Raw genomic sequence first — 14,860 nt, 5'->3', positions numbered from 1 at the left:
CTCTTCTTGTCCTCTCAGCACTCTCCTCTCAGAGCCCAGGACCCCAAAGCAAGTCCCCCTGGTCTTTCACAATCTTGAGGTAAACTTTAAACTATAGAATTTTCCTCAGAGCTTCCCCTTTCTGTAGTCTTTCTCTGGTCTGCACTCAGGAGTCCCTTTTAGCTTTTTACCAAGCCACTTGCAAGGGTCCTACTCCTGCCCTGGCAGCACCAGACTACTAGGTTCCCTAAGCTCAGGAAATTCAACTTTTTCTTTGGTTTACTGAAATCTTTTGGCTCACTGGATTATCTTTCGAATCCCACTTCCGCTGCCACTACTCGTGGCGATCCCCCTTTGCGCTCTTTATACCTCTGGGCTCCACAAAGGTAAATCCGCCCTTTTCGCTGCCACCAGGTATTATACCAATACCAAATCAAATCCCATACACTCAAGAGCTGTCACCCCAAAGGGTCATACAATTTCAGGAGAAATGTATGGCACTAGTGGCCACGTTCCTTCGCACAAGGGGAATCGCTGTGTATCCGTACATAGATGACTGGCTGCTGGTAGCCCCCTCGAAACATCAAGCAGCATGCCACACCAACACTACGCTGTCGCTACTAGAGCACCTGGGACTTCAGGTCAACTACAGAAAAATCAATGTTGACCCCTTCTCAAGTGGCAAGCTGCATATGTGCTGTATTTGACACAAAAAGGGCAAGGGCTTTTCTCCCGCAAGAACATGCGGTCAAGATATGAACGCTAATCCATTACTTCATGCCTCTAAATCATGTCATGGCTCTCCAAACACAAAAACTCCTAGGCCTCATGGCATCCACCACGTCTGTGATACCGCATGCCAGACTGAAAATGAGGTCTCTTCAGGCCTGGTATCTCTCTCTCTTTGACCCCCTTGTCGACCCACCCAATATGCGTCCCCAAGTTTCTCCCGAGCTTGCACAACAGCTCGCCTGGTGGACCAATCCCCACAATCTCTTCATGGGTCGACCCTTTGCTCCATTTCTCCTCACGTCATGAATCACCACCGACACCAGTCCGGTAGGCTGGGGTGCTGATTGCAACCAACTTCAAGTCCACATTCCTTGGTTACCGACGGAACGGAAACTCCACATAAACAACTTGGAACTTTTGGCGATCTTCAAAGCTTGTCGTGCTTTTCTTCCCATCATTGCGGGTACTGCAGTACAAATAGTCATGGACAATACAACAGCCATGGTCTACATAAACAAACAGAGCGGCACACACTCCCCTCCTCTCCTGTACTTGACAGTTCAGTTCTGGGAGTGGTGTCTGAATCACCACATCTTTTTATCGGTGATCCACATCTCCACATAGGACAATGCTTGGGCAGACCGTCTCGGCAGGACAACAGCACTCATGCATGAGTGGACCCTTGATCAGGCAGTGTTCCTCCACATTTGCAGGATGTGGGGATATCCGGACATGGATGCTTTCGCCACACAGCGCAACACCAAGTGTGCGGCTTATTTTTCCAGGGCAGGAATAGGAGCTGGCTCGAAAGAAGACGCTCTCATGGTTCCATGGGACGAACATCTCTTATACACGTTCCCTCCCATTCCTCTTATTCTACAAACCATTGTCAAGATACACCACGACAATGCGGATGTCATTCTGGTCACCCCCTGGTGGCCACGTCAGCCGTGGCTCATGATACTGACGACCATGTCTGTGGACTTCATGAGACTTCCATCTCTTCCACATCTCACTCAACACAACTGAGCCACATATCGCCCGGACATTCTCTCTCTCCATTTAACCGCTTGGAGAATATTACCTTGGTGAACACTATCATTTCTCATTGCTGGAAACCTTCAACAAGGAATTTATACAAGAGCAAGTGGCTTGCCTTCAAAAAATTTGCAACCTCACAAAACTTCCCACTTTCACCAACCTCTATGAATGCTGTCCTGAGTTTTCTTTCGTACTTATTTGACAATCACCTGGCACTGTCCACCCTCAAGGTGTATCTTTCTACAATAGTGGCACACCAGCCTCCTGACCGGATGCTGCCCTTCTTTTCCGGCAACCCACAGTTAAGCCGTTTCTTCGTGGTGTGGCACGTCTGCACCCTCCTCGGGTACTGCCTACCCCTTTATCCAGATGTCTCATTCCTTCCCAAGGTTTGCTCCGGTTTCCACATTCGCCAGCCCATTATCTTGCCTACCTTTTGTCCTCATCCGTCTACTCCTGTTGAGAAATCCTTACACTTGTTAGATGTTCAGACAGTCCAAACATCTCTTCATCTCACCTCACTCGCCTCGCAGGGAACAACAAGTCTCCCCTCAGACTATTCCAGGTGGCTCGTTCAGACTATTTGCCTTGCCTATAATTTGGCCCACAAGCCCCTTCCGGGCTCCATTAAGGCTCACTCTACTAGAGCAGTTGCTACCTCAATGGCATTCCTGAGAGGTGTTCCACTTCAAGACATCTGATGGGCAGCCACCTGGTCCACACCTTCTGCATTTGCATCCTACTACCGGCTAGATGTCCGTGCCAAGGGGGATGCCCGTTTTGGATGTGCAGTTTTATCTTTTGAGTTGCCGTGACGTCCCTCCACCATTTACAGGTAATCATTAGTGTGCATTCACAGAGGCCACGAAGAAAAAAGAGAAGTTACTTAATTGTAACTGTGGTTCATCAAGTGGTCCTCTGTGAATTCACACTTCCCACCCGTCCTCCCCTCTGTCCGTCACGCCTGTCTCTCATTTTGAGCAGCAGCGGAAATTGGGAACTGAGGTAACCACTAGGATGGGTGGGCCGTGTGGGCTCCATGGGAGCGGTCCTGGCAGTTTTTTAGCTCCAGAATATTCCGAGGCCTCTGCGCATGTGCATACTTAACCCATTAGTTTGAATTCACAGAGGACCACTCGAAGAACCAAAGTTACAGGTAAGTAACCTCTCTATTTCAATTTGTATATCAAATCAAGTAATAATTAAACTAAAATCCTACTTGTACTTCAATGTCCACTCAGAAGTAAACCCACCAAATTCAGTGGATTTATTCACAGGGTGTGTGTGTGTGTGTAAGCAAACATATACAGTGGTGCCTCGCTTAACGAGCGCCCCGTTTAACGACAAATCCGCATACCGATGCGGATTTTGCGATCTCTTTTGTGATCGCATTATGATGTTGACGCTGAGTGTCGGGGCTTCAAAGCTGCGGGAAAATGCCGGCGGTGGCCTCAGAAGGAACCTTCCGAAGCCACCGCTTGCATTCCCCTTCGGAAGGGGCATTTCCCCCCAGCTCAGCGGGAGCCCCGCCGCTCAGCAGGGGGAAAATGTCGGCGGTGGGCGGCGGCCTCGGAAGGACCCCGAAGCCACCGCCGACATTTGCCTTCCCAGCTCTCAAAGGGTCCCCCTCCGACATTGGAGAAAGCCCTTTGAGAGCTCGGAAGGCTCTCAGCGGTGGCAGGGGGAGGGGAGGGGTGTCCCGAAGGCTTCCAGGCCTTTGCCTGGAAGCCTTCGGGACCCCCACACACACCCTGCAGCCGCTGCCTCACCGCTTGAAGCCGCCCCGCGCCGCCTACCCCAGCCGTGCTCGGACACCTGGAAGTCCGAGAACAGCTTGGGTAGGCGGCACGGGGCGGCTTCTAGCGGCGGCGGCTGCAGGGTGGGGGGTGTGCCGAAGGCTTCCAGGCAAAGGCCTGGGAGCCTTTGGGACACCCCTACCCTGTCCCCGCCGCCGGCAGCCACCCCGCGCCACCTACCCCAGCCATGCTCGGACGCCTGGAAGTCCGAGTACAACTGGGGTAGGCGGCGCGGGGCGGCTTCAAGCGGCGGCGGCGGCTGCTGCAGGGTGGGGGGTGTCCCGAAGGCTTCCAGGCAAAGGAAGTCCTGGAAACCTTCGGGACACCCCCCACCCTGCAGCCGCCGCCACCGCTTGAGCCCGCCGCCCAGCGCTCGGGAAGGAGAGTGGAGGAGGTCCCCGCACTCCTTCCCAAGAGCCCGCCGCCCAGCTGGGGGGAAAGGCCGGCCGGCACTTGGGAAGGAGAGTGGAGGAGGTCCCCGCACTCCTTCCCAAGAGCCCGCCGCCCAGCTGATTGGCGGTTCCAAAATGGCCGCCCGTTTCATGCCTCGCTTACCGAGGTGCCGAAAATGGCAGCCCTATGGAAGATCTTCACTGAACAGTGAGTTTTTGCCCCCTACGAACAAATTAAACAGGGTTTAATTCGTTCCTATGGGTTTTTTTGTTCCGTTCAGCGATGTTTCCGTATAGCGACGTTAATCCTGGAACGGATTAATGTCGCTATGCGGGGCACCACTGTATAGGTGTAGATATAGATATAAATGTATATACAGCCTTACACTTACCAAATCAGTGTTTAGTATGATCCTTGAATCAAGTTTATAATTTATATATTCACAGTGAAAATGAAATCACATTGAAGAAAAATTACAGTATGCTTACTGTATAGACTGTTTTGTTTACAAGTATTTGAACAATCACAGCTCATTTATAACTTAGTGGCATGTCTTGTTTAAATGTAGTAATTTGTATTAGTCGTCTGTGGATATGAACACCTCATTATGTCTGCTGGGCATACATTTATAATTCCATTTGTCACTGTTCAAATTTTAACTTGAGATGGCATTCCATGATCCACATGCAGGCAAATCTGTCTAATTTGCTGCAATTGTGGAGTTTGAGATGTTAGGTTGTAAATGTTCATATTTTCTTTTTATTTCAGAAGTTAAGTTTCTTGAGGGTGAACTAACAAAAGCAACCCCACATTAATTATTGACAGCACAAAGAGTCAGTTTGTACTAATAGCGGAGGTGGACAGTTTGGTTTCTAACCCACATTTTTCTTTCCTTTCCTCTTCCTTTCTTGGCATTACAACTCCTTGAGGAATTTGGGGTTTTGTATTTCTAGGAGTTGCAGGCCAAAAAACAAGATTCATCCCTATCTCAGTAATAGTAATAGCAATTATTATCATTCTTGTTGTTGTTTTAAATAAGTTAATTTTTGTAACATGAGTTGATTAGGTCAGCTGTGTAGTAAGCCTACCTGGGTTTAGTGGAAGTGTGGGGAGCAACATTGCTCGCCTGTGTGTTTTGTTTTTGTTTTTTTGTAACAGTATCAAGTAGCTGATAAAAGATGTATGGAGCCTACCAAAATAGGTTGATAAACTCTTCAGTGGAAGATACTCTCTGTATTTCCAAATAATTTAAAAATGCATTGGTATAGTGTTCTTTTATATGATGCTCTCAGAAGCCAAGCTTCACTAAAAAGCAGTGGTAATTGATGACATCCTTTAGGACAGACATAAAGCCATGTAGTTCGTATAAAATTGGGTTGTAATTTACAAGAGAATCTTTGGCTGTGATCTTTGATCAGGTTATATAGGTTCTGAAGGCAGACCAGATTTTCACCATTAAAACAAAATGTATGCTGGTTATCCCTTCACATTGTCAAGATAGTTGCCCTAGCAACAGACTGAGATCTTGCAAAGCATGCCACTGACATATCGGCAAGGAGAGTAAGAAAGAAATGGTGAAATAGATTTCACCACTTTACTAAACATTCATATACAGAATAAAATGTTGATAATTAAAAATCATAATGTTATAATAAATCATAATTTTGATAATAGATTGTAATAATTTAATGTCCTGCTCTTACCCATATTATGTGAAAGTCAACCCTCTTGATTTATATATAATTTTCACAAACTGTTTGGAAACTAGCCTTAGCATTTTCTGTTTGTTTTGCATGGTGATGTGTGAAATCTTGTATAGTTTGCCTCAGACATGCTTTTTATCTCCAGAGTCTTTATAATAAAAGCCAGTTGCTGTAGTGTTTATCTGAGGGCTTGACTGTATTGGAAATGCCATGGACTAGAATAACATACCTTACTTCACACCATGATTGCATAGTGTGCAGAGCTTGGTGTTACCTTTTTTGAACTAAAACTTCCAAAATCTCTTTGCTGGTGGCGGCAGCAGCTGGGGGTGTCTGGAGTTCTAGTCCTCCCCAAAAGCAACATTTTGCAGTGGTGGACTTGGATCTGGAACCTTTCTCCCAGAGAATGAAAGAGCTTACTTTTTTCTGTGGTGGAGCTTTGCTGGGGCAGAGAAGGAAATGATCTCCTGCGAGTCTTTCTTTCTTGTGGACTCCCAAATACCTGCTCCAGAAGGTTATGGAACCCTCCAGAACAGTGTGAGAGGTGGCTGGATTAGAACAGGAATGTTTTGTAATTCCCTCCATTAATGTTGACTATGGATACGTGGTGTGATGTGGTAGGTAGGGTGAAGAATTATAACTCGGGAGATCTAGGTTCAACCCCTGCTCAGCTGTAGAAACTTACTGCGGTATATGTGTGGAATTGGTAACATTACTCCTTAAATATCCTACATATCTTGAAAGCCCTATTAAGGTCATTATAACTTGGCTGTACAACCCATAACACACACAGTGCTAGTGTTGACTGTAGATTATTTTCTTCTTCTTTTATATAGCTCACATGTTGTCTGTGGTGTAGGGGAGATGTTGAACAGAATGAAGAAAAAAAATAAGGGAAAAAATACACAGAGCCATAAAAAGAAAGCCCAAACAGCTCTGTGAATAATTGAACAAACATCACATGTTGATGTGGCAATTCAAATGCTATCATTTTGAGACTGTAGCGTAGAAGAACCATTTGAAAATAGAATATCTGCAGAGCTGAAGAGAGATCATTTGGAACATTCGGTGCCATTTTTCAGAATACATCCAATTCTGTATATGACCTTTTTTTGTAGCTTTAAATAAAAATCCATTACGTACAAGGAAATAGAAACGTAAATGTAAGACAGCATACACACAAGTCCTAGAGAGCCAGTTGTGTTGTAGATGAACTGGGTTTTGGGAGATACAGGTTCAAGCCCTTCACTGTGTCCTGAAACTCACTGGCTGACCTTGGACCAGTCGCTTTCTTGTGGAAGACAGCAGTGCACACCAAAGGAAAGGTAGAATGTAAGTGTTAATGGGTAAAAAAAAATGATGATAATAAGCCCTTTGCCAGAAATGCAGTTGCAGCTTTATTAACAAAATCTGTGTGAGATGCGCATAGAAGCCGTGAGGTTGCTTTTTGAGAGTGTGGGCAACAGTAATTCCCACTGTTGCAGGCAAGGATCAACACCTCCATACTGTAGCTTCTTGAAATCAATCTCAGCACATTGCAATTAGTTTTCTTCCTCTTCTGTCTTTCAGGGTAGAAAAGTGGCTTTCTACAAACGGGCACAAATTCTTGTCGCTGACACCTGGAGTGTGTTGGAAGGGAAAGGAGACGGCTGCTTCAGCGACATTTCCAGTGTAACTATATTTGCTGACTATAGGATACCACAGGTCCTCGTTCACTTGGGGGCAATGAAATATTCTGATGAACTCATGAAGAAACTCAAGGAAGGTATGAAAACATCCAGGATCATCAAAAAGTTTTACATTGTCTGAATTTTCATAAACACATTTGTTGGATTTTTTTTTAAGTTCTAGCTTTTGCAGAGATAAAATTTTTACTGGTTCAGTTGATTAGCAATTCTTCTTCTAACACACAGTAGCCAAGCCTATAATCCCGTTCAGCGAGGGTGGGGAAACTATGGCCCTCCAGATGCTGTTGGACTTCCAGTTTCTATCATACCCAGTCAGCACACCCAGTTGTCAGGATGATGGGAGGTGTAGTTCAATAAAGGTGTTAGTTTCTTATTTCCAGTTTTAGAGGAGGATATGTATATTCTGTATTACATTTGTCTGTGATTTGCATCCCAACTGATAGGAAGGACACCTTTCGGCATTAATAGCTCAAGTTCCCTGGGTAAAAAGACTCTTGGAGCCCTCACTCTTAGACTCAGTGACTTACCATCTGAGAAACTACATTTTTCCAGCCCTGCTATATACGTGTCGTTGTTGTTGTTTAGTCATTGAGTCGTGTCCAACTCTTCATGACCCCATGGACCAGAGCACGCCAGGCCCTCCTGTCTTCCACTGCCTCCCGGAGTTTGGTCAAATTCATGTTGGTAGCTTCAATGACACTGTCCATCCATCTCATCTTCTGTTGTCCCCTTCTCCTCTTGCCTTCACACTTTCCCAACATCAGGGTCTTTTCCAGGGAGTCTTTCTCATGAGATGGCCAAAGTATTGGAGCCTCAGCTTCAGGATCTGTCCTTCCAGTGAGCACTCAGGGTTGATTTCCTCTAGAATGGATAGGTTTGTTCTCCTTGCAGTCCAGGGGACTCTAAAGAGTCTCTTCCAGCACCACAATTCAAAAGCATCAATTCTTCGGTGGTCAGCCTTCTTTGTGGTCCAGCTCTCACTTCCATACATCGCTACTGGAAAAACCATAGCTTTGACTATGCAGACCTTTGTCGGCAAGGTGATGTCTCTGCTTTTTAAGATGCTGTCGAGGTTTGTCATCACTTTCCTCCCAGGAGGAAAGTGTCATTACCTGCCAATAATGGAGGCTGGCTAATACTCTCAATGACCACTAAAATATCATTTAAATGGCAAGTGTTTTGAGTCCTCCAGGTCTCTTCAGCATATTGGATATTAAATAAGTAGACGATCCCAAAGCTCACCTCTTAAATAATATTTTAGTGCCCAATAAATTATCCTCTTTTTCAGTTTTGCTCACGAACTATATGACTGTTTTTCTTTTCAGATTACTTTGTTCAGCAGTATATCTGTTTTGCAGATTGGTTCCTTGGAATAAACTTAACTAGAACAATTCTAATTCAAGTTGAAAATGTTAAACAAAGATTGACCAGAACTAAAGCAAGAAATTGCAGTGTCTCGTGAGTCCTTTTCTATTTTCCATATGTATGTTAATCTTCATAATGCCTTGATTTTTCTGCAGGGCACATGTTCCAGTCTGGAGACATACAGGAGGTAGAAATCCGAGGATGTTCTATTTGGTGTTGTGAGCTCATTTGCAAACGTTTGCTAGACCTGTATAAAAAGAAAGGCGAGAACATGAGTGAGAGGATCAATGCGGTTCTCCTTGATTACTATCTATGGGATTTTGCTCGGGATCATCGAGAAGACATGAAAGAAATTCCTTTTCATCGTGTACGATGCATATACTATTAATACCACTTTTATCAATGTTACTGTTACAATGATAATTTTCTTCTGTACAGATTTCAGATTTACATATGATTCCTATATTCTCTTCTCCAAATTCTGATCTTTTAGCAGAATATAAATATATTTTATGTCTTATTTCACATTAAAAGCATTTTCTTATAATTTCTACAGTTTTAAATATTGATCTTTTGCTGCTCTTATCCTTTCAGTTCAAGCTCTTCTGGTTCCATAATTTGTATACTAAAGTGCTGTCTGCATTCCAAGAAAAATTTTGGGGGGGGGGGGGTAATTCGGTAAAGAAATGGCTTGAAACAATACAATTACAAGGTCTACCTTGGATCCTCCCCTGATATACAAGTTTAAAATAGGCATGTAATAATAGGCATTGAGTGTGGCATTAAAACCACACACAAAAGGTGAGGCCGCCATATCAAAAAAGAAAAGGAAGTTGACAGACTTTAAAAGAACGTTAAAAACCTGAGCTAATGAGATCCTCCTTGCCAAGAAAATTGCTAACAGAACTTTTTCCTGGGGTTAAGCTTGGACTTTCTCCATAAACATAAGATGCTCTTTTTACTGTTGCATTGTCTCTCCCCAATCCATGCACAATCCATCCAAGTTTAAGAAAATAATTCACCGTCCCTAATCTTAGCAGGAGATGCATAAACCATTCATATTCCTTGCTGCTAATGTAATTACTGAACACACCAAATGCTTGAGCAGCTCTGTGCTTATAAAACCCCTGCAAGTGAAGGGGCAAGGGGGGAATCCACCCCAACTCCTTTTTTTAGAGTCTCTTAGTGCATAGGCTGGTATGTTCATCTCGCTGTTTTTCTCATTGGTCCCAAACAGCTGGCAGAGTTTATTTAGGGACTGCCTCTTTGTAGTATGTTTGCATGAATACCTCCTGTGAATATAATTGAAGCAGAAAGCACTCACAGTATTCCTTGGGGGAAAGAATTTTTTAATAGATTTGTCAACTCAGCATCTTTCGATTCCCTGAGACGTCAGGACCGATCAGGACCGAAACCTGAGATGGAAAAAGGAGAGAACAAAAGGGAGAGAATGAAACTTTGTAGTATAATCTGTGCATATGTATGTGTGCCTAAAAAATGAGACAAAGTGGATTTATTACATTAAAACAAATATGGGCTGAAATCCTCTTGTTTAGTAAGTCATAACTAGAGATGGCCCATTTGTAATGACGGGAACTACAAAAAAGCTCTCACCAAATTCCCACTGATTCAGTGAGTTTACTCTAGTTGTAGCTAGGGTTACCAGACGTCCGGCAAAAGGAGGACATGTCCTACTTTTCAGGATCATGTCCTCCATCTGGCAGGCAAAACTGAAACACTTCAAAATGGCTGGCTTTTGTACCTCCACCCCTCCCCCACCCCCTGCAGCCGAACCTCTCCCTCTTACTTCCTTGGTTGTGGCACTTGTAAATCCTCCTCTTGTAAATCCTCCAGTTCTTTTAGAGATTGGAGATAAGGTGGCTTGATTGTTTAGGGCTGACAGCCCTGGGTAATCAGTCCCTGGCTTGTGGATGGCTGCTTCTTCCTGGAGCTTAATAAGGCAGGAAGGTGCGAGAGAGATGGATGGATGGATGGAAATGGACAGGAGTAAAGTGAGTGCACTTGCTTGCCTGCAGGAGGGGAGGTTGTTCTGGGGTTTGGAGGGGGTGGCAGTTCAAAGCCAGGGAAATAGGGGCCAGTCCGGTCCCCCCTCCTTCCTAAAGCCGGGGAACAGAGACACTTTTATCCCCCCTTCTGCCCGGCCCCCCCCAAGACCCTGGGGCATGTGCAGAGTGCATTTCCAGGTCCAGGAGCATATGCAGAGTTATCTCCGATGCTTGTGGGAGCTGGAACACACACATACACACAAACAAGCGGATTTCTCTCAGCTTGAGAAATTGCTAAGGGTAGAGAAAATGGCTTTGTGTATGTGTGTGTCTGCAAATCCATTTTCTCCACCCTTTGCATTTCTCAAGCTGAGAGAAATCCATGCCTTTTGTTTTTTTCCTGGTTTTTATAAAGTGTTTAAAATCTTTCACACAACTTTTTAAACTTTTTATTTCACTTTATTATGCTTTTATTTAAAAAATCAATAAATAAAACAAGGGGGAATGGGACTTCATTAAAGGAAGGAATAGATTGTCTCCATTGGTCCTGGGAGCCCAGTAAGTGTATATGTAGATTTGTTTTGTTTTGTTTTTATTTTTAAACATTTTTTAAAACACAAAAACACAGTTGCCAGTGGATTCTGAGTTTTGTAGTCCAAAAAATGTAACTTTCCCAGTCTTGACCTTTCAAGACTGAGTAGGTTGAATGGTTATGGTATTGCCCCATGATCATAGAGGTATTCTCCCCAATATCTAATTCCAAAAGTGACATGCTTCCCACCCCGTGCACAGAGTCCCCCCCAATATGTCCTTTTTCCTCCTTTTTGGCTTTCTATGTCCTCCTTTTTGTTACACATGTATCTAGCAACCCTAGTTGTGGCTGACTATACTAACAGGATTTTGTCCATTGTTTATATAACATGTAGAAACATCATGACACACAGCTAGGGACCTCTGAGGGCAGCTGGAAATGAAAAGGAGATGGGGGCCGAGATATTAAAGGCAACACATATTTAAAAACCCAAACTTTGTCTTCCCACCCCTATTCACTCTGAGATTTGTCTCTTCATCTGAAGATGTGGGGAAGCAATGAAACACCTTGAGATTTCAGGGCCCCCCAGCTCACAGCCTGAGAGCTATGTGTAGCAACAACTATGGCATTATTTGCCCTCCCTCCATCCCCAAAGCCTTTGTTCCTTCTCAGTTTAGCTGCAGTCTGGAAGAAAGGGAAAACATAGATCCATGAAATAAAAAAAAAAGATCCTTATGGTTTCATATGTTTTTATATGGAACCCTGGCCATACCACCATGGAGTTCTATCTTTGCCTGTACATCGAAACAGAAATCATGGGTCCTTTGGCACATGGCTTTGTAGTGGTACAAAAACATGGATCAGAGAGGTTGGATCGTCATGGATCCACGTGATTTTTTAAATGTGGGATAGGTTCCAAACCACTGAAATTATACGTCCCTTTGGTTTCTACGAAAAGGACAGAAATCCTGGATCCATCATGGATCCATCAGAGCATGTCTTTATTGTGATTCAAAAATGCTGATCCAAGGCACGGTTCCTCAGAGATCCTCGTGATTTTCACATGGGATCCTCAACATGCCACTGCTGAGTAGATCCCATGTGTGCCCACAAACTACATAACAGAAAGAAATTCCCCATTGTATTATCCTTCAGAAGAGCCAGCTTGTTTATCCTTGGGGAAGCAGCACAATTCCAGGGTGCCTGAGAAGAAGGGAAACAGCCAAGATAAAAGAGAATCCTTGAATTCCTGTTTTGGCTTAAATTCCTATTTGGACATTTTGTACCAAATCAGTGGAACTATATTTATTATGACTGGATGGCTAGCTGAGTGAGTTTACTGCAGAGGCAGAGCTTAGCTCCCCATTCTGTCAGCCAGGAAAAGAGCCGGCCTGTATAGCCCAGGGAGAGCTGCACAGGCCTAGGTGCCCCAGAAAAAGAGAATGCCAAGTCACTTCTGAACACTGTATACCTAATAAATGCTGGAAAGGGTCACCGTAAGTCAGAATCAACAGCAGGCAATTATTAATGTTTATTATGATGGAGGAATAAATGTTAAAAAAATGTCAGTTGTGACTTGGTTCCGATCTTTGCAGAGTTAATTGTAAGATTATGGATAACCTAGGGACTCCGTGCCCAAGCTCAGGATCTTTGCACTGTGGCATGCAAAGACCTGGGTCTCAAGGTCCCAAATCTGCAGCCCTCATGGCTAGGTCCATTGGCATGAATGTGTGCCATGATTTGATCATGGTGGCTGTGTAGATGTCAGAATCTTGCTGGGAAAGTTATTCAGCCAGGATGGAGCAGCTGCCTAAGAGACAACAGCACATCTATGAGAACAGCACACTTTTAACAGTTTTGTGAAACACAGCATTTCTCCAGATGTAGCTCATATAAGGGGATCTGTGCCTTACGTCCATGGTTTTGCACTACAGTGGTGCTATGAATGAAGTATGGTTTCAATGATTCATTCTTCGAGCGCGGTGAACTGGCATTTATTTTGTTTTATAAATCCACTAGGATGCAAGCCCAGGAGCCATGTTTTTTTGCAGCTCTGCAACGCTGTGGCAGCAAAGGGATATGCAGTTTGTAAAAGTCTATCCGAGGGGAAGAACACACTCTTCCCCTCTAGCCTCTGGGAAAACCACATGTCGGCGGGGAAGCGCGGCCCCACTTCGCAGGAGCGCCGGTAGGGGTCGCTGGAGGCAGCCCAAGACGCCGGCCGCTCCTGAGGAAAACGCCCCGCTCGATGTCCGCGGCCAAGGAGATGCCCTCGTTGCTTGGCGAACGAGTGTAAACAAAAGAGGGGGCTCGAGCGGTCTCTGCGGGCGCTGATATTTGGGCTGCGGCCCCGCTAGGCCACGGTCGGCGGCCCTTTGGGGGGCAGCCCCGTCCCCGGCCAGGTCGGTGCCTCCTTGCGGCTCGCTTTCTTCGCCAGGAGGGTCGGTCGAGCCCGAATGCTAACGCAAATAGCGTAAGGGAGGGGGGAAGGAAAGAAGGTCTTCCTTCGCCCCCTCAGTGGGGGTTTTTTGGGGGGGGAGGGGAGGGGGGCGCGGAGGCGGAGAGGAGAGGTTTAAATAATCCCTCAAATAAAGACCAAGGCTTATTTCATTAAAACGACAAGCGATTTATAGGGTCTTAACCGGCTGGCAAGGTTTGTGTTGTCATGCATGCTCTCCCTCTTCTGCAACGCGGCTCTCTTGCCCGGTTTGTTGGCTTGTTTGGGCTTTCCCCGCCGCCAAGCCTGCCTTGCTAAACTCGCCCACTCTTCAAAGTAACTTAAAAGCGGATGCGTAACTTGATAGACTTCAATGAACCCTTAATTATGACCGTACCTGGGGGGGGGCAGGGATGCTGAGAGTTCTAATGAGCGATTATGAATTTAAAAGTGAGAAGCGCTAGGTTTTCGTTAAGTAGGATGATTCTGAACGCTTGGGGGGTGGGGAGCGAACTTCAATGAATATAGGAGAGACTTACCTTTGGAAAATTAGGCGGAGTTGTCAATAAATATGTAGGTCAAGAATCTGGTTTGATATTTGGCTGTCAATCCAAAGAGCTCAAAACTGCAGTCCTAGGCAGGCATCGCTTCAAATAAGACTCATTGAACTTACAATAGAATTCACTTCAAGGTAGAGAGTTTACACTGTTGCTGTGCAAACTCTGCATTACAACTACATATGTATCATAAGGCACTATAAATGCTTATTCAAGCTTGATGCAAGTATTATAAGTTAAGATTTCCTCACATATCTTAATGTTATGTTTTAGACTACATATTAATTTGGTGAATAAGAGAACAGAAGCAAGACACACTGCTAATTTGTTATCAATACATTAAAGAGTTTGACATTCAGGGTATGTGTGCTGGAGATTTGATTAGTATAGGCCAGGAGCTGTTTTAATACCGTTTGCCCAAAAATAAGACCTAACCTGAAAATAAGTCCTAGTATGATTTTTCAGGATGCTCGTAATATAAGCCCTACCCCCAAAATAAGCCATAGTTAAAAAAGAGCCACCCTCCACCATTCTGCAGCAACCAGAAGAAGATAACATGATTGTATTTGAATAAATGTAGATTGTTGTACATGAAAAAAAATAAAACATCCCCTGAAAATAAGCCCTAATG

At 44.7% G+C, this 14,860-nt stretch overlaps 2 protein-coding genes across 8 annotated transcripts in view; both read left to right on the top strand.

The window, feature by feature from the left end:
• QNG1 (Q-nucleotide N-glycosylase 1) overlaps nt 1–9,244 on the top strand; it is a 32,637-nt gene extending 23,393 nt beyond the window's left edge. For both annotated transcript variants that reach the window (XM_078386134.1, XM_078386133.1), the window contains exons 4-5: nt 7,214–7,409; nt 8,853–9,244. In XM_078386134.1, the coding sequence (XP_078242260.1) occupies nt 7,214–7,409; nt 8,853–9,085 (429 nt within the window). In that variant the 3' untranslated portion in view covers nt 9,086–9,244. The remainder of the gene's footprint in view (nt 1–7,213; nt 7,410–8,852) is intronic.
• Nucleotides 9,245–13,497: 4,253 nt separating this feature from the next.
• Nucleotides 13,498–14,860, top strand: part of KIF27 (kinesin family member 27) — a 34,206-nt gene continuing 32,843 nt past the window's right edge. For all 6 annotated transcript variants that reach the window (XM_078386127.1, XM_072992273.2, XM_078386128.1 and 3 more), the window contains exon 1: nt 13,498–13,637. The gene's annotated coding sequence lies outside the window, so the exon portion shown is untranslated. The remainder of the gene's footprint in view (nt 13,638–14,860) is intronic.

The sequence above is a fragment of the Pogona vitticeps genome, chromosome 2 (assembly GCF_051106095.1).
Source record: "Pogona vitticeps strain Pit_001003342236 chromosome 2, PviZW2.1, whole genome shotgun sequence".
NCBI classification, from domain to species: Eukaryota; Metazoa; Chordata; class Lepidosauria; order Squamata; family Agamidae; genus Pogona; species Pogona vitticeps.
The sequence above is the reverse complement of the archived record's forward strand: the minus strand, read 5'-3'. Positions and strand labels throughout refer to the sequence as shown.